Below are 19,770 nucleotides of genomic sequence, written 5' to 3' on the forward strand. Positions count from 1 at the left end.
ACAAGGGACAATCCTGAATACAATGTTTTGGCCATACCACTCTTCCTTGGAAATGTGCAGCAATTTTGATCCCCCATACCGACTGTTACAGCATTGGGCTTGCTTTAGGTAAGCAGAGGAGAAGGGAGGGTAGAGCACTAAAGGAGGTAAGTCCAGCTGCATGGCAGACAGAGCCTTGGGGAGATGAAAGACATCAGCTTGATCCACATGGAAGAGGCAAGAGCTAATGCAGGGCTGGTACCTGCCTCTCTATTGTACTGAGAGCCCCCCCACCGTGGCCCTCATCGTGGTGGCTGGCAGTTACTTTGCATCCCTTCCAGCTCCTGACTTCTCCCTCTGTGGTGGGGATCTGCGTTTGCCTCATTCACAAGAACAACTTCTTTTTATTTCCAGTTCTTCACCTTGGGCTAATCTCTGAGAAAGGGCTGAGGTCTCTCAGCTCTACACCTCCTAGGCTCCCTCTCCCAAGCCAAGTCTCTCAAGCCCTGAGAGACAATGAAGTCACTGTTTGACAGGAGCATCCATACTTCATGCCAAAGGATGCTGAGCCAAGTATGAGGCAAGCCTACTGCATGCATGTAGTACAGCAGAACGGGGATGGCTCATACACCTCGCCTGCAAAGTCTCCATCCCCCATACGCCAGCACTGGGACCTCTGAGGGATGTCTGAGGTCAATACACAGACATTAGCCTTTTCCTCTAATGCAATGTGGAGATATCCCCTATCTTGCAATGTAACTTTCTACTGCCCTTCTGCCACAGCTCCCATTCCTCTTAGCCTCAATCTGCATCTTAGGCTCATTCGTTTTTGCTGCACCAGCTCAGACCTGCTTTACCCAGTGCTATTGTGACCCCAAACCTTCATAGAAATCTCTCATCCTGGTGGAAATATCTCTTGATGATGGGTCCAGTTTCAAGGGGAATGATCCTTAGCAACCAATCTGACTGGTTAGGCATTGCAAGCCTGGTTAAATTCAGAGAAAGGAGATTTTTGAGCTTGCTTACTCAGAAATACACACGCTTTGTCCTTAAGTGAAAGACACGAGGAGTGGGAAATCACATATTTGCATAAAAATTCAGGCTATTCACTTTCTGCTTTATTTAGTAAAATAAATGGAAAAGTTCATGTGACGTCAAGCAACCAATCTGTTCATAGTGTCAGGAGAGGCTGACAGTGGATCCCAGCATGGCACCAAAAGCAAAGAGAATGAAGGAAACAGATCTCTGGGAACTACAAGCTTTATCTCTGATATTGCCATTTTGCTATATCACTCTTTGCTCCAACAGAGGCGGCATGGAAAGACACAGTGTAGGGCAATACCAGAGCTCCTGGAGTACTGAGAAAAGAGAGCTGGAGCCAGCAAATGAGAAGGGAGAAGAGATTCCTCGAGAGGACAGACAGCATATACATACAAAGCATGGAGATGGGAATCCGTGACTGACTTGGCCCCTTAATCTTACTATCCCAGGAATTCCTGAGCTGCGGGGCTCAGTGAACTCTTCATACACCAGAAACAGATGACTCTGGGCAGAGTCATCCTGTCGTCTGACAAAGAATCAGAGCTCCTCATTGAGGGTCTTCTCTTCAGGTTCATCTTCTTTCTAAAACACATTAGAGGCATGAAATCAGTTTTGATGTTGCTCAGTTTCTTAGCATAGTGATAAAAGGAAACAAACCAACTTAAACGCCTCCCTCTGCTGTCTGTGCCACTGCTCTGCCTATCCCATTTCAATTGCACAACACAGGCTCCTGACACACAAAGCCTCTGTGCTATAGGAAGATGAGCTTTGACAAAGAGAGTACTCTTAACACTGAATGAACAGGGAGGTTAAATTGTCCCTCTCCCAGCAGAGACCTCTGGTAGAGTCCTGACTGGTATACTAGTCTGTGCACTCTGTTCTGTGGCCTTCTTGATAGATTTCCTGCCTATCCATGCCACTGTCTCTCTGATCCTCTCCTATGGGCTGCCAGCCACCACCCCCATTCTCAGTGTTCAAAAGCACCCTTCACTCTGTCTCCCCAGCTGCTGTTCCCAGAACATAGATGCTTTGCTGAGACCTTCATACAGTTGCAGAGGTCAGTGAAGTCTTCTTGCTGTAGACTAGAAGGTAGAGGTCAATGAAGAAACAGGCTCTGCAAAGACATCTATCTCTGCTCTGCTCTAGGTCTAATGCTTTTCTGATATTCAGGTGCAAATGAAAATGAAAGAGGAGGTGGCAGGAGTGGGGGGGAGTTCAAGGAACTGAAGTCATTTTCTTCAAGAGCCTTGTGAGCAACAGCATCATCCTACAAGATCCCAGCTTCCTGTAGACTGTACAGGAGACTCCCTTTACCTTCTGCATTCTTTGTAAGAAACGATTACAGAAGTCCTGTACACGCTCAACAGAGACTTCATCCAGAGTCAACACATCCTGCTTCTCATCTGGTGTGTTGAATATAGCCAGAGCTGGCAGCTGGGACTTCTTCAGTTTGAAGAATGACACTGTTTGTTCATTGCTCTTCAAATTGCTGTCTACCAGGATAAAAAGAATCTGCGATGGAAATAGGAAAGGAAACGTGAGCAAAACAGAGACTGAGAGAAAGAACAGATCCCCAGACAGTGATCATAGGAAGATTAACAGTGATATTTTTATAAAGAGGTAGACTCTCTTAGGACAACAATTTCCTCTGCCACTAACTCCTCATGCAGTGCATTTTTCTGTATTTTATCAAGTCCAGACTTACACTACCAAACAAAATGTTTTCTTTCACCTTCTTTAACAATATATCTCCAGTATGGCAGGAAGGCAGTCTCCATTTCTATTCTCTTAATAGATGAGGAAACAAGATGTCTTTTATCTTAGTGGCACATGTAAAAGAAGCTGACTCCTCTACTTGCATGTTATTTGGATAAGATGCTTACATCCATGCAAGACCCAGAGTGGCAGAGTAAAAAGGTGTTTTGCTGTGTGGAAAATCAAACTCAATTGCAAGAATGTGGGAGTGAAGTATAGGGCAGCGGGAGCCTGCAAGGATAAGAACATGAGAATACCAAACACAAAGGACGTATTTAAGTGAGCTGCAGTGAATAGAAATGAAGATGCAATCATTTCAGAAACAGGAGTCGTTGGCAAGACACTAATGTCCATATAGCCCAGCTCAGCGGAGGGTTGTTCAGACCTGGGGAGAGAAGCCCAACAATGAATAAGCCGGGATGAGAATGACCTACAGTTTTCTGGGCTCCCAAATAGTCTTAAAGAGCAAGATCAAGATATGGATTAGGATTCTGCTGGGATGATTCAATAGTATGGATTTATCAGAATTGGTGACCAACTCCATGATTTTATTTTAAGAGTAAAGTTCAACTGAGATCTTACAGGTGCAGTAGGAATTGGTACAAATTTAAAATTTTGGAATCTGAAAGATTATCAATAAAATATACAGCTATCTCAAAAATCTTTGTTAAATTATCTGTAAATACTAAACACAAACATTACATATAAATTTTATAAGAGAAAGTAAATACAGCAACTGAACAATTTAATCAGTGACTGATTAAATGCAATCCCTTGGCAGGTGATATCCAAGACAATGAAACAAACATCCAGCTAACGTGTCATTTTGTCTTCTCTTTATCCTGTGCAGTCTACTGGGCCTAGCATCTTCAAGGTACCTATAGACATGGATATGACTTAACTTACACAAGGAAAAAAGAGAATTTAAAAAAGAAAAATAATGCAATGTGAAGATGATGTGCCCAGTTCCCAGGCTGTGACTCATGTTTTTCTTTCTTTTCAATCAGGAACACTCAACTTTTTTCTTCTCTAAAAATAAACTTGGTAAATCTCAAATTCTTTACTTTATTAAATTTATGTTCTATAAAAAACCAAATACATCTGGAAATTTTCCTAGGCAACAGCCTATGGGAAGGAGGGATAGTTAGGTTGGTGTAAGGTTTAACTGCAGTTTATCACTGCAATACAGAAGCAGGAACGACACTTTCAATGGATATGTGATATTTACCACTTGCAGTCTCTTCCAAAAGTCAACTGTGCCCCAAGGGCAACAAGCTAGTGAGCACACAGGCTGGGGGGAACTTCTCCTAGAGTGCCAAATTCATCCTTTCGCAGGATAAAACACGAAGCTAGAGAAGGGTTACAAATCTAAGGGTCAGAGGTCTAAGGACCTGATCTAACAGGCTTTCAGCTGGAGCAGCAATGCTTATGTTTTAGGGCTCTCCTTCCAACTGGCAAGCTGGAAACAGAGGCTGGTGTTGGAGGGAAGCACTTTCAGAGGGTTGGTACAGGAAATGGTATCACATTTTCACCAGTTCATTCACCAGCTTTTGTTTTTCTCTGTGAAAAATCCACTAGACAACAACAATTTTTTAATCAAATGTTAAACAAGAAGTTAATAAAAAAAAAACATTTAGAATACCTAGGTTGTTAAATGCTGTCACTTTCTATACAAAATCTCCTCCACCTTTAAAACAGATGAATAGCATTTTAAAATGGTAATATAAATAAATGTTAGTCAACATTCTTCACTTTATCAAGCTTCCAGCCTTTGTTAAAAATCCCAAAACTAAAAAAGCTGTACATAAGAATAAAAAGGTTGGGGTTTAGAACTCCAAACACCTTCTTCCTTATCGAAGAAAGCAAAAACACACAAACAACTGGCCCCTCAGCTAGAAAGGCTAAGATATCATCATTCACAGTTCCTGACTTGGATGTCTCTAATGACTCACATTTGGCTCACAGAGTTATAGGGTGCCAAAGTACAGCAAAAGTTTCCTTCCCCTCTTATATTCCAAAAAATACAGGAGAGACGGCAATTGTGTTTGTCCACTATTGCTCGAAAGAAGACACCTTAATGCCTATCATATGCGTTTTAGAATGACACATCCCTGGTAGGTGCTGTGATGTGGGATGAATCCTCCTTCAGCAAAAGGACAGGCCACGCACCCTACACTGGACGTCCTCCAGGAGTCCTGCCAAGGCCTGTGTGGCCTCAAAGTCACACCTGCGAGGCAGTCTGTAAGGTCTGTTGGTACCGAGGCCACAAGCACTGGAAGCCTGCTCCCCTCAGCAGCTGGAAACCAAGCAGGTTTCTCAATGGGGACACTTCCACGAAAGATGCCACCTGGTGGAAATGGCATTTTCTCATGAGGAATTTATTTTGTTCAAAGATTCCTGGCCAGCCCTAATCATAAAGAATGAAAGCAGTGACCATGGTAAATGATACTGACCATGAGACAAGATTCACCTTGCTTAACTTCTGCCATCTAGATCTTAGTCTTGTCTCGGCCAGCCGTCTGGGTAACCTCTACAATGAACAGTGACAGGAACTTTATCCCACCTATTTTAGAAGGGAAGGAAGGACGTGCCTGTCCTTCTCCACCAGCGCTGAAAAGAGCCTAAAGCCTTTGCTCAGATAACTTACCAAAGCTATAATTCACCAAAACAAATCCCACTTATGATGCCAACTCTCACATCACTGCTAGAAACCAGGTAGTTCCATCCCAAACAGAAAGTTCATTTTCTATTTCATACTATCCTGTACAATAGCTGTTTTTTTCTTTCTGAAACCACTTCCATGAAATTGTTTCATTTTGTAGCCATCTTCCTGCCTGTGTTCAGAGGTCTGCTGCTACAGGCAGTGAAGGATCTCCTGCATGGATGAGGAAGTCCTGACACAAATTCTCCCCTCCACACATGGTATTATCTGTGCACTGCCACCTGCAATAAGGTCTCTTTCAGAAAATTTTGTACACTGGTGCTGTCTTGGTGTCTTGACAACTTGATTCCTAGCCCAGTGCTTTTAGAACATTGAGTTCCTGGTAAATACTAAGATATGGAATGATGTTACTGCCCAAGGAATTAAAGTTAACTGAAAAAAGTACTGCAATAGTAGAAAACAATTTGATGTTGCTTAGTTTTTCCTCTAACAAAGACAAACAGGAAGGATGATCAAGCCTCATATCCAGTGTTTGACTTTGAACTTCACGGAGCTGCAACTTTCATTCTTGGAGGAGATTTTAGAAGCAAAAAGATCAAATTCTGAAGTTTGAGTAATTTCATACATAGCTTACATAGTACATCAAAGCAAAATGAAAACATCAATCATGAATTAAAAAAAAAAGCAAGCTATAAAAACAACTTTACTGCAGATATCTGTTAAGTGACATAGACCATCCATATTTACAGGTTCCCCTATTTATGGCTAAAAGAGGCATCTCTAAAGATTATCTCTCTCAGTTCTGGAGCCATCAATGCCTGACAAGAAAAATAAAAAGTCTATGAATGACTCTCTGCAAGAGAAAGGGCACTGTCCTTTCGTTTCCATGGAAGAACACCTGAAGGACTCTCAGGAGTTTCTGAGAACCCAGTTCTAAATGGGCATACATATAAAGTAAAAGGGACTTTGCAAACATGTCTACCCAAATAATTTTGACATCGTAAACCAGTTATATCAGTTGCAGCAAAAGCTGCTTTTGTTATTCCCAACATCACCTTATTGAAACTCTTGCAAACACCCATGAGGTACACCAGATGTAATTGTTATGTTATATTCTGACACTGTGGAAAGAAAACTGAAGATGCTTATGCTAATTTGGCTCAGCAATGCAAATCCTGACATTTCATTTCCGGTAGAAAGCCTGGACTCTTGGCAGTACTTTCTCAAATAAGCACATATTTGATTGCAGTGGGATCCTTCCAAGAAGGCTGGTGGATTCGGTCCTGCAGCTGCAGTGCTCTGAGCTCTGCCTGTTCACTGTCACCCACCCACAATTGTTTCTCAAAGTCTGCTACAAAAGTACCATATTTCTTCTTATTCTTGTCAGCTCTTGCTGGCTTAGCATCATCTAACATTTGCACTTTCCTTTCCAGCATTTTATAGCCCCCAGGTTCCACGATAAAGTCTAGAGGAATCTAGACTGCCTTCAGACACTCACTGCTGCTCAGGGTGCAGTTCCGGCTGTTTTCAAATAACAGTCCTCACCATACAGCCTCAGGGATCCTCCAGCCGAAAATCTCAGCTTCCTCTAAGGCAAAAATGAGAAGATCATAAACCAGAGATGAAGGGACCATAACCCAGGAACTGGTAGGTGAATCACTTCCTCATGATCCATTAATAGTTGAACTCAATGATCTTAAGGGTCTCTTCCAACCTCAATGATTCTATGATTCTACAACTGTCTTCATTCTTTGGGGTCAGTCACTCAGCAGCAGCAGTTCCTCTTCATCACTCCATCAATCCAAGCAACAAGTTTCTCTTCTCCCTCCAGCTGGCGACGACAATGACAAGGACTCCTCTTCCCTCAGAGTGCAGCAGAGATGGGTGAAAGGATCAGTACCCCTTCTCCTGCTTGGGAACCCTCTCAAGGCTCTGTTTGTCTTCTGCACTGGCTTGTAGAGAAGTTGCAACACACGCCGTGTCTCCCCACTCTGTTCTGGCACTCTGCAATCACTGTACAGTGCTGCTGGATGCCGTGGTACATGTTCACAGGGAGCCTGAACACCTCTCCACTGCACAGCAATGATTCCTTGCTCAAACCAGTGACAGCACTAATCCCGCAGCACAAACAAGCCTTTCACCACCAGCCACAGGCTATGAATTATTCACTGGTAATCCTGAATAAAATTCAAGTCAAGAATCTTGCATTTATTCACAGACAACCTGCAAGCCACAAAAAGGCAAAATCTACTCAATACTTTACTTGTTTTGAAGTAAACCTGAGTTAACTTGGTAGTCCTGACAACAGATAATTCCACCTAGGGAAATTAGCCAGCAGAGATTTCCATGGTATTGTGCAGTGGCTGCTTCTGGTACTGAAACTAATTCATGTCTTTCTACATGACAGAGCAATGGAGACAAACCTAAGTGGGCATACTGCTCTGCTTACTCCTTAGTATCCAGATCTAAGACCCAAACAGCGGGATCCTAGCTCTCTCTTATTTCTTTGCAAGAGGGCAATTCAAACCACAATTTACTCCTCCAAGTGCCACTCCTTTGGGAAAAACAACTTATTAGACTCTAAGTCCCTTCATCTACATGTCCTGCAGTACCACTCCAGTCAGGTGGAAATAATTAGTCAAATCCCCACATATTTAATCTCTGTATTATATTCTTGCAAACTTCTATACTGATTGGGTGGGAAACTTGCCTGTATGAATTAAAAAAAAAATTAGATTTGGCTTGCTGGCAATTCATAAATTATCTGGACTTCAGTACAACATTTTACCCAATGTTTTGTGAAGTATTCCTCACATTTGCTCAGATCTGGGCATGTCACATGAAGAGAAAACTGCCTGCAGTCACATCAGCAAAGGAGAGTGATGCTAAACAGCAATGCACTGTGTTAGAAGAATTAGCTGCCTGGGGAGAGCCTGGTATCAGACTCTGCTGCTTATGGACAACAGGGATAATGGTGTCGTTATAGCACACACCTCACATGAGACGGTAGGAATTTTTCAGGTAAATGAGTTCTCTTTTATCACTATGTATTCATCGAAGCAAAACACTTTTCGAGAGACCTTTTGACTTTGATGGCTGGTTTATGCCTGGTCTCTTGCCGATGGGTGGGACAGATGGCAAGGTCCAAAGTAGTCCTGCCATAAACAAACGTCAGGACTTCTGAGGGTGCACAGTTCTGAGGTGGCCCCTCCATTCGAAGATGAGGATATACTTGATTAATTTAATCTGACCCGTCAGTACCACAAACAGATGCATGCCGATGTTCATGTTCTTAAACCCCAACTCCTTCCAGCTCCACTCTTCTCCCAGGAAGATCTCTTCCACTGCCTCTCAGCTTAGCCTTCTCTGCTGCTGTGATCCTCTGCCCCCTCCCATCTGCTGTTCTCCCTTGCCCCAAATGCCTTCCTGTTGCTCCCAATCCTCCTCTGCTTGCCAGTTCCTTCCTCTGTTCCCTGGACACAAATTCCCCTGTAATCCAGCTGCTGGCAGAGAATCAGCCATTAGAAGATTTACTGTCTGGGGAGCTCTGCCCACAGAGGGGTGGGAACCAGGCGGAATTTCTCTGAAAGACTCCATCTATCCCATCACGTTAGTGTGGGAAATCCGACAAACCCATTTGCAACTCCTTTAAAATTGCTATTTCCCCAGGATCCAACCAGAAGGCTAAGGGTTAAGAAGCACCGCAACATTAATTGCTGTCTTATATAATGCTCCTTGGCATCTTGCAGGCTGTACATACAACATCACCTCTCACACCAGTGGAATGCAACCATCACCAGACTGAAGTGCAGCAGCTGTTTGTCTTCTCCCAGTGCAAGGGAACAAAACTGGACCAGAGGCAAGGAAGTACATAATGTCCCACTGAGGGAGTACAGGAGTAGGATACAGAGGATATTTTCCCCACAAAGAGGCAAAATGGCAAAAGGTGAACAGATCCAACCCCTCCACTTAATTACCCAGCTAATCCTCTTTTTCTGCCACTTGGCTTTTGCTCCCCTAATGCACAGAGAAGGAGATTATGCCCTCCCCATCCACGGAAGCAATCACTGTTCTCCCTTTTTTCTCCCTAACGGCTCCCTTTCCTCTCTGTTTGGACTTACCTTCCCCTTGAAGAGCTCCGCTGCCGCCCGATATCTGCGCATTCGCTCGGGGTGCCTTGGGGACATCTTGTCTGTGATCAGGAGGAGGTGAAGCTGGAGTGAACTCTGCATCACACCTATTGCTGTCTGCAAAACACACACAGACAAGGAGATTGAGAACATTCAATCTGCATTGGATGCACTGCCAGAAGGAATCAATCCTCATGTCTCAGCTAAGATTTCTTTGCAAATCAGCTTCGCAAACAGGACAGCTTTCTTTAAAGGAGGAGGGATCCAATCTGGGTTCTTTGTGGAAGCGCTTAACCTCCTGGCTTTGCTTATTCCCGAGATGAGGGTCTGAAGACCACAAGGGCTCATCCCTGGCCCTCAGGATAGTCAGTGACTAGGCAGGGGAACTGCCTGGATACAGCAAGCTGAAGTCTAGAGGGGCAAGGAAGTGGAGAGGGAAGTCCAGCAAACACTGAACATCAGGGTGCCCTGAATCACTGAGGTCCAGCACTTGGCTGAAATGGGAGCAAGAAAGCGGGAATGATTTGTGGTGTCAGGGTTGGTGTCTCCCCTTATTTCCTTTCTTTAGGGTTAAGCTGTGCACAGGATGGGGATGAGTCCAGAGTTTCAGCAACCCCCGGGCCTGGGCATTCCAGAGTGCTGAGGGTTAAAATTGCAGTCCCACACTGGGAGAAGACCTGGAGCCGGCTGTCCCTCGTCCCCTGGGCAAGGGCCAAGCAGTCAGCACACACTGGCCCTCTGTGAGGAGACAGGTCTGGCGCTGCCCAAGAAGCCGCTGCACCATCTCCAGGCACTCACTCACTCACTCACTCGTCATCTCGCTTCTCCTTCCACCCGCTTCCTGCAGCCTCTCCCTCAAACTAAACAGCAGCTGGGCCAGACCTGCTGCCTCCCCTGTACCACCAAAACCACGGAGGCACAGACCATGCAGCTCCCTGCCAGCCGGAGAAGAAAGTTTCCACACGCTCCAGGAGTAATAAGGAAGGGGTCGGGGAGTGCATGCCAGCAAGGGCCATGCACTGCAAAGCATCTAGTTTTTGGCAGCCAGGACTCTGCCATTAGCCTAATGTTTATCAGACATTTTGCATCCCTTTGCTTCTCTGGTGGTGTGCGGATGGGGCAGGGGAGAGTAGAGGGGATGCAAACCAAGGCTGGAGAGCATTAGAAGACCTCATGGGAGAGGACGGGGCTGAAGGTGAGGGTGAAGCCAGCCAGCACCAAGGGCCATGATAAGGCTGGGCTGAGAGCAGGCAGGGCTGGAGCAGCAGTTCCTCCAGCAGCTCCACACAAAGGCGTGCCTGTCCACGCAACCTTGTGCAAGAGTGATCCGCAGAGCTCATCAGCATGGCTGGGTCACATCTGACTCTCCTGGAAAGCCCACAAGGTAATCATTGCCTAAAAATGCCTAAAGTATGTGGGAGAAACAGTAAGGGCCCCAGGATGGGGAGAGAAACTCTTGGCAGCACTCGGTGTGATCCGCATGACCCCAGCCTCTGCTGACCAGCAGCATAGATGTAAACAGCATATGCGCTGGGAATAAATATTTATGAAAAACCAAGCTACATTAGTGGAGCTGGGAGGGCTTTGGGCTGGAGACTGCAGGAGGCACTGTTAACTGCAGCACCTTGATAGGACTCCAGTGTCTGGAAAAAAACTGGAACAACATGTGTACTGCCAGTCAGGGTGGAGGGGACCTGCTGAACAGCTCAGGACTTCTTGGTCAGGGAGACAGCCTGGGTGCCGAACAGGAGCGAGAGCCCAAAGGATCAGCAGAAACACATGAAGAAAGAGCCATGATTGCATGAAGAACAAGCCATGACCTAATCAATTGCCAAAAGATGCAGTGTAGGCTCCAAGAGTTCAGAAGGCCTGGATGATTATAAAGATAACAAGAACATCTCCGGTGATGTGACTTCGGTGATCTCAAACGGCTGTGAGGACAGTGGGGAAGGATATAGCTTTTCTGTCCCCAGAAATATTCTGTGATTTTGAAATGCATTTTTCACATCCCTTATCAAGTTGAAAAACAAATCCACTTTTTTCCTTTTTTTTTTTTTTTTAAACCAAAAAACCAGAACTTATACTATATTTCATTCTGGAAACAAAATGTTACATTTCCAAAACAAAATGCTCTCTCTACTGGTGGCCTGCACCTGAACTGGGAAATGTGTCAGCCCTCTTAGCTGATACTTGGCATCAGCTTGAAAATGTATAGCTTTGAAACAGGTTGGGTCATTCTCCTTTGATTAAATCGAGCCTGGTCAGCACTGTTGTAGCTATCCAGAAGTCCACAAAAGACCCCATCGGCAATGACAAAGTCTCAGCCTTGCGGCCATCGGGGCTTTTAAGACCTATTGACTCCACAGCAATAAGCCCAGTGAACTGCTGAGATTTCAGAGCAGCCTAAATCCTTGATCACTCTCTATAGCAGGGAGGAGCACTGGGACCCTGCCACTGCCAGTCAGAGGGGTGAGCTAATGAAGGTGGCCAACATGGAAGCATCCTATGTATGGGGGGGGGGGGGGGGGGGGGGTGTTGAACTGATGAATTCTGGAGTAAGGGATAGAGGGGATGGGAAAAATTTTGCTTGGGAGGTTTCCAGACAGCTCTTGAATATGCTTTCAAATAGCCAGGCTTATGTCAAGCCCTATGTGTTGGGTGATGAAGAAAAGCCTGCCTTCTGGGAGTAGGTCACTCGAGTTTCCATGTTTCTCAAGGCTTCTCAGCCAAAGAGAGGGGATCCTAGCTGAGCAGGGTCTACAGGCATGGCACAACATGGCAAATGCCCATGGGAGGAGGCAGCACAGCCAGCAGGAGTGGTAAGAAATGGAGCTCTCTCCCACCAACACCCCAAATTTACTGGAAAGCTAAAGGAATCGCCATGCCTCCCTTACTCCCCCCACCCCACTTGCACGCACCAGCACAGCATCTGCTTCCAGCCCCCGTATGGATTAGCAGTGAAGAGCTGCGTGGCTTCCCCAACCCCATCCACACTGTTGCTGCAACCCCCGCACACGTCTGGGTATGCCAACTCTTGGGCCAGAGGATGCCCATGAGCAGGCCAGGTGCCAGGGTGAGGGCTGTGGGGAGCTGATAATTACCACAGGGTTGTACTCTGTCACCAGGCGGAGCTCGTTCATCCGAATGAAACGAGTCATCTTCTCGGCATCAACATCTTTGCTGTTCATATCCAGATCCCTCCGGTCATTGTCTACCTGAAGACATGCAAAGAAACCTACAGTCACAGCTGTCCTCTCCTCTCAGCACCCGTTCCAGGGGCACTGATGGCACTCCCTCACAGAGACACCCATCCCCTGGGACACCACCATCCTCTCTCCCCCCACCACGTAATCCCCACTTCTGGAGGTCCAGAACCTACAGAGACCAGCCTGCACTTTGCGACAATCATCTTCCACCCTCCTTCAGTCTCCCAGTGACACAGCACACTCATGGCATAACAGAAATCACTGAGGACTCCAGACATCCCTACGGTATCAGCTCCTGATGCACTGGAGAAAGAGAGGATTAGCTGATAATTCTAGGCCTTGTGGGGAGAGATCATTAAATAGCCTAACTCCTCACATCGATTTTGGCTTTATATCCCCTTTTAAAATCTTCATCTGCTTATTCTTTTACTTCTACAAGTAATAAACTTTGGCATGGGCTCGTATGGATTTCCTGGAAACGTTGTGCAAGTAGGAAATCTCTCCAATAAAAAGAGGATTATTTTTTTTCCAGTACAGCAGAAAAAAAAAATAATATTGAGAACAGCACATTTTAGCTTTAGAGGAAAATTCATCCTGCTACACATCTCCCCACACTTCACTGCCCCATGCAAACAATGTGATTTTATTGAGGTTTTCATGACCTGGTAAACATTAAAAAAAGCAGGCAATCACTGAACGACAGCTAAACCACCTGAAGAGTTGCTGTGCAGTAGCACCGCAGGACGTGACTGAGTTGAGCCATGGGGACGCTGGGCTCTGACATGCAATAGGTTCAAAGTTTGGGATTTGAAGGCCTTTGATACCCATGTTGAATGAGGTTCTTGGGGCTGAGGAAAGGTCCACATGCACGGCCCAGATTTTATTCCCTGCATCTGTACAACCTCTGAAAGTGCTTGTGTTAGTTTTTTCCAGTGGTGTGCAGACATCTAAAGCCCTTTTTGCTGTTCTGTGGTCATTGGCAAGGTCTTTGATCTGGTAGCGGGGCACAGTGCCCTGTCTGGCAACCCAAACTGATGCTTTTCAGACTGTGTGGCCCAATTCCTCTCACAGATTTGCTCCTGCATAAAATGAAAGGACAGCTCTACTCAAGTAAATGAGATCAGGCCAGTGCAACACCGGAGATCAGACAGACCTTGGGAACCAATCTAAAGCACCCTGGACTCCCAAGATAGTGTTCTCCTGGCTTTCATGGGCTTCTGGAAACACCTGATTTCCATTTTGGGATAATAACATCTTGAATCTGCGTTCAACATTTACGATTTTAAGAAAATAAGGCTGGAAAATAGCCTGCATCTAATAGTTGAAGCTCTAGTCAAAATGTCTTTATCACTTCATATAATTAGCTTGTTAGCATCTGTTAATTATGTTCTTTTTAGGTCTATCAGGCCAGATTCCTCACTAGAATAAATCAGTTTTCCTCCACTATATGCAAAGAAGTCACCAGCTGACAGCAGCCCCTCCTACTACTGTAATTATGGTTTAAACTTCTAAGCATTGAAAGTGTTTCATACTCTGCAAAAGCAAAGAAAAAATGAGTTTATGCCTCTGATTCACTGCTATCCTGGTCACGCATCTTCGTATTCTTCAAATGAGTATTTGATTCCAAGTTCTTGTCTCTTTTCTTTTTTCTTTTCCTTTTTATCTCTGACCCCTTACTCCTACACAGTATTCAGCACAGAATAAAAGGAAAAATAATGTGTCTGAATAACTTAAGAAACACTGACAATTAGATGAGCGAATTGACAACCACATTTGAACCTGACTAGCATATTACTTTCTTGGTTGGTTTTTTTTTCCTATTAAACAAGAGTTCAGCTGCAAAAACTGGACAGTGAACAAAGAATATTCAATACAATCCAAATTCCAACAATCCAGACACTTTCTTTTATCAAATACCCTCTCAATGCAGTCATCCTTGCTATCTGCAACAGCACAAAAACAAAGGAAAATTTCAGTATTTTTGGAAGAAAACCACCATGACTAAGAACCAAAACTGAGATGGGTGTTGCTTCAAATTGCAACATGTGCACATAGCAAATAAAAGGTTAAATAAAAGGACCTGCCTACCTATTGCTCACTCTTAGATCATTCTCTTTGAGTTATTTGGATTATGCCAGTGGTAAACACCGTGCAGGAAATAATGAGAAAGAAAGGGGAACAAACTGGCTTTGTCCAATCTTTGTACAACCTGGGTCTAGACCTTGGGCAAGCTGCCACATTTAGTTTCCCTAGTACACGTAGCGTGTCCCTGTGTCCTGTCCACCCCCACTCCCCCATGCGCTTAGAGCTGTGATGACACAACACTTCGCGGGCTTTTAGGACATCTTGTGCTACCTAGGGCCCCTCTCCTCCTCAGATACACCTCACTCTCCAGTTTTCAAGTGCCACACTTGTGTGAGAAGGGGCAACACAAGGCAATGGATATAACTAGAATACTTGCTCTTAGCTTTTGTTGGTACTCTTGAAGCGAGTACACGGCCCTTCGCAGTATTGCCTCCTTAAATTTCAGCAAACATAGCTTCAAATTCAGTGAGGCACCAGCACTTACAGCTGGAGTCAACAAAGATTTGACTTTGCACAGCATCCATCCCTAAGAAACTGCAAAGTAACATTCTTAATGGGCCCATGCCCAAAGTGTATTTAGGGGATAGCTCTGCAAACCACAGTGTAGGAGACAGAAGAGAGCGTTTGGGATTTCTTTTGGTGGCGGAGCACCCGTAACTGCAGAGACCCAGTCTGGATCTGCTTTTGGTCACGACGGAAAAGTTGTGCACCCAGGGAGATGGCCTTGCCTGCCTGAAGTGACACCTGGCAGGATTCGATATCTAGCCTGCTGCATTTATCTGTTGTAACACAGCCTCTAGGTGCTTTTTGTGTGTCTCGGTAGCCTTTCCAAAACCACAGAAACCCCATCCAAGTAACACTGAGCTCCAGGCAGGTCACTCAGAGACACAGACACTGTTCTGTGCAAAGCTCTGGGTGCTGGACCAGATCCATAGGGCAAACACTTAAAATGGAGAATCTCGTCAGGTGTAATAAATGTTGCACGTCTCAGTGATGGGCAAGTGAAAAGCGAAAGACCTCTTTGGGGCGGGAAGCTCTACAAACGTGCTTTTAGGTGGGCAGGCGGAGCGACTCTCACCAACCAGCCTATTTTTCTTTTTTTTTGGCTCGCTCTGAGGTGAAGTGCCCAGCTTTAACCTCCCTCTCCATCACCACCACCCGGAGATGCCGCTTCTCCTGCCCTTGACCGCAGGCAGTTTTCAGGCCCTTGCCCTAGAGCCTCTCCCACCCAAACCAGCGGGCAGGCCGACTCCCGAACCCACAGCCTTCCTCTGGCAGATCCAACCTCCCTGCGCGGCAGCCGGTTTCCCCGGGAGGGAGCTGCTCCTCCGGCCACGGTAGCTACGGCCCCCCCCCCGCCCCGCCGGGCCCACGCACCCTACGGAAGAGCGTGAGGGTGTCCGCCGCCACGCCGTAGCGGGACAGGACGGCGGGGCTGGTGCTGAGGCCGAAGGGAACCTCCGCGATCCGGCCGGCCGCCCGCTCAAACTGGGACGCTGCGGGGCTCCGCGGCTCCTGTGGAGAGAGAGGAGGGGGGGGAGGAGGAGGAGGGGGGGGGAGGAAGGGCGGCTGTGAGGAGCAGCGCGCGCGCACGCACAGGCCCCGCCCGGCCGTGGCGCGAGGGCGACACCTAGCGGCCGCCGCCGGCCCCGCTCCGCTCCGCGCCCCCCCCCCCCCCCCCCGCCGCGGTTGGGGAGGGGGGAGAGGGACGGGACCGGGACGGGGGGCAGCCGAAAAAACGGGACAGGGCGGCGGGGTGCCGGGGGGAGCGTCTTTTTCTCCCGTTGTCACCTTGCCTGCGGGGCTGGGATGCTGCAGAGATCCCCCCGCAAAAGAAGGCCTAGAGCTCTCAGAAAGGGGGGGGGAGAAACCCAGAACCTGGATGGAGCACGCCCAAATACACACACACGTGTGTCTGTATAAAATAAATACATAAAAAATACAGTTTTTAAGGTAACGGTGATTCTAGAGTCAGGGGGTTACAATTGTTGAACACCTTGCATTCGCAGTGCCCTGGTTCCTTTTAAAAAGGTGCCTTGGACATACCCTTTAAAAAGTAGCTAATGCAGACACATGGAAGGACAGAAATGTGCAATTTCTCCGTGACTTGAGGTCCGTTCTCCTTCTTGCAGTGAGAGCATTAGCTACAGCCTTAGCCCATATTAAAGCCTCCCTTGCTAGTCCCATTCCCGACTTTTCTTTTGAGTGATGTATTTTTGATACTTCTACTTTTTGGATTTAAATTCTCGAGACGCAGTCTCTGCTTGGAAATTGGTTTGTTTTTCTTTCTAGTTTCAACCTTCAGCTCAGCTGTTTGCGAGCCCAGAGAGAATGGAAAACAAAATTCTTTCTTCATTCAAAAGAAAAACAACTCTTCGTGACCTGTTTTGGAAATGCCAGCGCATCCACATGGCTCTGGAGAGAGTGCTAAAGCCTGGGGTGGGAATAACCTCACTGAGTTTCGGAGCATTCCTGGGAAAACTGGGGTTTAATCAGGCCAAGCATGACCCTTTCTTGCAGACACGCAGGGTTTCTGGAGCAGCGTGCTGTTTTTCCATCATGGCATGCTGCTCCCAGCCAGGGAGGCCGCGCTCATTATACGGGGAACTTGCCGAGCCGCGTACCGCAGTGAATTGAAAGGCTGCAGCGGAGGAATAATTTAGGGCGAACGGAGAACATGGACATTATTTGGATGAATATACTCTCAGGCAGAGGGCCACGACAAGCCCTCATGGCACACATACGTCTTTATCTACCGTTTAAGCGCAGCCCTGTCGTGCTTCAGGCACTGAACGCCGGACACGACGCTGGCTGCTGCCTCGTGCTCCTGGCAGCCGGGGCCGCATGGCAGCGGCCTCCCGTCTGACTGATGAATGAAATCCTGCAGCGGGAGGGAGGCCGCGGTGGCCCAAGACGGCGGCGGTCATGCCCCCCGCGCCGCTTCGCCGTAGCCGGTGGGGAGGCTCTGTGCCCCCGGGTACGGCGCGGCCGCAAGCCCAGCCAGCTGCTCTGGGGGAAGGAGGTGTCTCAACACTTTCGTTCTGCGCGTGCAGATTGCCTCGCTGGTTTGCAGGACTGTAGCTCTGCAAAAGCAACCCTCCGGGAGCTCCGAACGCCTGCAGGCACCAAAGGCGGAGCAGCTGGTGCTCTGTGATCCGGGCTTAGCGTGGCTCCCGGGGCATCAGCCTCCAGCGCTCACGCAGCTCCTGCTGCCCCACCGTCGGTCCTCGCTCTGCCGTGGGCTGCGAGATGCCCTTGCCCTATCCCAAGGGCATGAGGACCTCCCTAGGCTGCGCTCCAGCCCCGGGCATCGGGCAGAAAGAGGAAGGAGCTTGCAGAAAGGAGTTGTTTTTCAAAGGGTGAAGTCTTCTCTGACAGAAGCCACAAGGCAGTGTGTGGGCAGCAGAAGCCCAGGGGAGAGCTCAAAGAAGAGGGGGAAAAAGGTGTAACTTGGGGGCCTTAAAAGTAATGAGGATCCTGTCAAAGAGCCCTCTGTTTTATGGTGCTCCTGCTCAATAAATATTTTTATCTTGTTTCCTAAGGAAAAATATTCATGCCATTTTGGGGGCAAGGGGCGCATACCCATCACTCACCTTTGAATTCAATTGAATTTAGACACAGAGAGGCAGAGATCTCAAGGGCATCAACTCTGGGGAACAAAGCAGCGAGACAGAGAGACCATGCCTACACCCTCCCTGGGAGGAGGCTGCAGCTTGAGCCCAAACCCCCTTGGACTTCAGAGGACCGACACCAGCACTGCTCCCTGAGACACGGCTTCCTCGGCCCCGTCACGCAGGCAGTGCCTTGCTCTGTCTTTGCTGCCTAAAGCAAACAACTGACGTTCCCACTCATCCCTCACCAACGCTGTTTCTCTGCCACCCACATTCCTGTTTTGCTTCCCCTGCAGCATTTCCCTTTCTCCTGCTCCAGGGCTCCTACAACCTCCCTCCATCTCCCTTTCCGCACACGGACCAAATTCCCCGTGTTCTCTCTGTGGCCTGTCACAGCCCCTGCACCTCTGGGGACAGGAGCTGCCTTTGGGAAGTGCTTACACCACTTCCAGCCCCACGCTCTCGTCAGGGTGGGATAGGGCTCACAGCTGGCGGAGGGGAGGTTCTGCCAACACACCTGGAAGAATCCAACGACCGCCACCTCTGCACCGCTGATGAAGGCTTCGGCGTCCACGATGCTGTTCAACAGGATAGGTTTCTCTGCGGTGCCGGCTGCGCCTGGAGAGGAGAGGTCAGGGTCGGACAGAGGGTGCACAAAGCGCAGCCCAAAGAGGCTCCCCCCGACACGCACGCAAGCATCCCACCCCTTACGAGCTCACCCACACATGCCTCCTGCAAGCTCGACACAACGCTTGTGCAGCACACCCTGGCTCAGGAGGACTCCCCGCGGCAGACCCAGCCTTCCCCCGAGCCAGGAGGAAAGCTCACTCACCGTGGGGCGCGGGGCTGCCGTCTCCAGCACAACCTGCTGGGGACCCCCCGGCCAGCAGGATGGCGAAGAGGCACGGGAGGACGGAGGCGCCCATGGTACCAGCTTGCCCTCTCCTCGCCGTGCCGCCCTGCTCCGGTCCTCTCCGCGGCAAGAGACACGTCAGCCTTGGCGGGGGCCCGCGGCCGCTCCTGGGGCGGTGGGAAGGGAGCAGCTGGCCCAGGGCGAAGCCTTCAGCTCCCGAGAGAACCGCCCGGGTGGGAGAGAACCCCTCTCTGCTGCGCGGGCACCAGCCCCGCAGACCCTCGCCGACACTGGTGCGTAAGCGTTAAACGTGAGAAGGCCATGTTATAGCTCCCGGGGCTCGTTCAGTTGCCACCTGGGATGAGAGGTGGGGGCTGTCTACCCCTGGCGTCTACCCCCATCGCGGGCCAGACTTTGGGATTCAAGGAAGGATTCATGAAACCCCTGA

General features: G+C 48.1%; 1 protein-coding gene across 1 annotated transcript; it reads right to left on the reverse strand.

Annotated features, from left to right (window-relative positions):
* Window positions 1–1,075: 1,075 nt before the first annotated feature.
* Window positions 1,076–19,723, reverse strand: ERP27 (endoplasmic reticulum protein 27). Its single transcript, XM_041120419.1, has 8 exons — window positions 19,705–19,723; window positions 19,302–19,439; window positions 18,987–19,087; window positions 16,236–16,373; window positions 12,669–12,782; window positions 9,559–9,684; window positions 2,335–2,532; window positions 1,076–1,602 (listed from the first exon to the last, which is right to left on the reverse strand). Exons 1-8 carry the CDS (start codon window positions 19,721–19,723, stop codon window positions 1,558–1,560), a joined length of 879 nt encoding a protein of 292 aa, XP_040976353.1. The 3' UTR covers window positions 1,076–1,557.
* Between the last annotated feature and the right edge of the window lie 47 nt (window positions 19,724–19,770).

This window comes from Aquila chrysaetos, chromosome 26 (assembly GCF_900496995.4).
Source record: "Aquila chrysaetos chrysaetos chromosome 26, bAquChr1.4, whole genome shotgun sequence".
NCBI lineage: Eukaryota > Metazoa > Chordata > Aves > Accipitriformes > Accipitridae > Aquila > Aquila chrysaetos.

Coding starts and splice junctions, on each gene's coding strand:
- ERP27 (XM_041120419.1), bottom strand. Junction 19,088..19,301: donor CGGCAGCCCCGCGCCCCACG/GTGAGTGAGCTT, acceptor TCTCCTCTCCAG/GCGCAGCCGGCACCGCAGAG. Junction 1,603..2,334: donor TCTTACAAAGAATGCAGAAG/GTAAAGGGAGTC, acceptor AATGTGTTTTAG/AAAGAAGATGAACCTGAAGA.